The 1,404-nt window shown below is 54.9% G+C and overlaps 1 protein-coding gene across 1 annotated transcript in view; it reads right to left on the bottom strand.

Annotated features, from left to right (window-relative positions):
* The window catches only part of PHLDB3 (pleckstrin homology-like domain, family B, member 3), a gene marked incomplete at its 3' end in the record, with an annotated part of 23,706 nt that overhangs the window by 2,872 nt on the left and 19,430 nt on the right, over positions 1–1,404 (bottom strand). Inside the window, exon 10 of the mRNA XM_015410704.1 lies at positions 679–766. Coding sequence (XP_015266190.1) covers positions 679–766 — 88 coding nt within the window. The remainder of the gene's footprint in view (positions 1–678; positions 767–1,404) is intronic.

Genomic DNA, 1,404 nt, shown 5'->3' with positions numbered 1-1,404 from the left:
GACGTGCAGATCTGCCCTCGCAGAGGAGGGAGAGCTTGTACCTGAATAAAACTTGGTCTTAAAGGTGCCACTGGACTGTTTTGGATTGCTAGCTATGGGGGGGGGACGTGCAGATCTGTCCTCACAGAGGAGGGAGAGCTTGTAACTGAATAAAACGGTCTTAAAGGTGCCACTGGACTATTTTGGGCCGGTGGGCCGGGGGGGGGGGAGGGCTCTGCAACTTACCCGGCTGCTTTCTTGCTCTGACTGAGGGCTGCTGGGAGCAGGGGGGCGGGGCTTGTTGCATGTGCCCGCCACCTGGGCTCTTTACTGCCGGAGCTCCGCTCCTGTGCACTCTCGCAGGAAATGACCCCTGCATGGAGGACTGGGCTGTTGGGGACTGTTAGATGGGAAATGCAGAATGGCAGCCTTCACGTTCTAAGACTGTTTATTGGAGTGCTTGGACTGCACACCAGGAAGGGATGTGACTGACATCCTGAACGGAGGTCTGCTCTTCTTCAGAGAGAGAACTTCAAAAGTAATTGACCTGAGCTGACCTTGTGATTGCTCTTAAGGGCTTCTGTCTTGTGGGTGGGGCAGGGGGAGGTTCTCGGGAAACACGGCCCCGAGTGTCACCTGCGATTCTGAGAAAAGGGGGGAAGGGGGGAAGAGCCCGGATCCCTCGCCTCCGTCCCTCACCCTCTCCTGCAGCAGCCGTTCCCTCTCCGCCATGGCTTCCCGCACCTTCCGCTCCATCTCGGCCAGCGTGGTGACGCAATTCCCCAGGCTGCAGAGAGAGAGAGAGAGAGAGGGAGAGAGAGAGAGAGAGAGAGAGAGAGAGAGGCATCTGGTTAGCATCAGGACTGGCGGGAAATTCTGGGGATCCGGAAGGGGGAGGAGGCACCCGGGAACCAAAACAGACACCGTGCGGGAGATTCTCCGCCATTTAATTTCCAAACTTGAAAGGGGGGGGGGGAGCAGCTGCGGCACCCTCCGACTTTGATCAGAGCACTGGGGGAGGAGGTGTCCAGCCCTTCATCCCACGCTCATTTTGCCCCGGTCTAAACCCCCTCCCCGGTTTCTGTTAGTCAAAACTATTCCAGTTCCAGGAATAGCAGCTTAGGGTAGAAGCAATGTAGACTGAGGAAACGGCACCAGCACCAAGATCCTTAGTGGTGTTGCTCCATAGCCATATTTATACCCTGCTTCTGTCCCCAACAGGGAACTAAAGAGGCTTACAGTATCATCCTCCCCTCCTCCAGTTTATCTTCACAACAACCCTACGAGGTAGGTTAGGCTTAGGGTTGCCAGAAATGTTCCCTCTAAGCTGTGGAGTCCTGTGAGCAAAAATTCTACTTTGTGAGCTACTGGCATTAAAGTTGTGAACATGTAGTTTGGCTACTGCATAAATTAGTTTGCTCTGGA

The sequence above is a fragment of the Gekko japonicus genome, unplaced genomic scaffold (genome assembly GCF_001447785.1).
Source record: "Gekko japonicus isolate JY-2015 unplaced genomic scaffold, Gekko_japonicus_V1.1 scaffold6532, whole genome shotgun sequence".
NCBI lineage: Eukaryota > Metazoa > Chordata > Lepidosauria > Squamata > Gekkonidae > Gekko > Gekko japonicus.
Note: the sequence above shows the minus strand (reverse complement) of the source record. Positions and strands in the feature narration are given on the sequence as shown.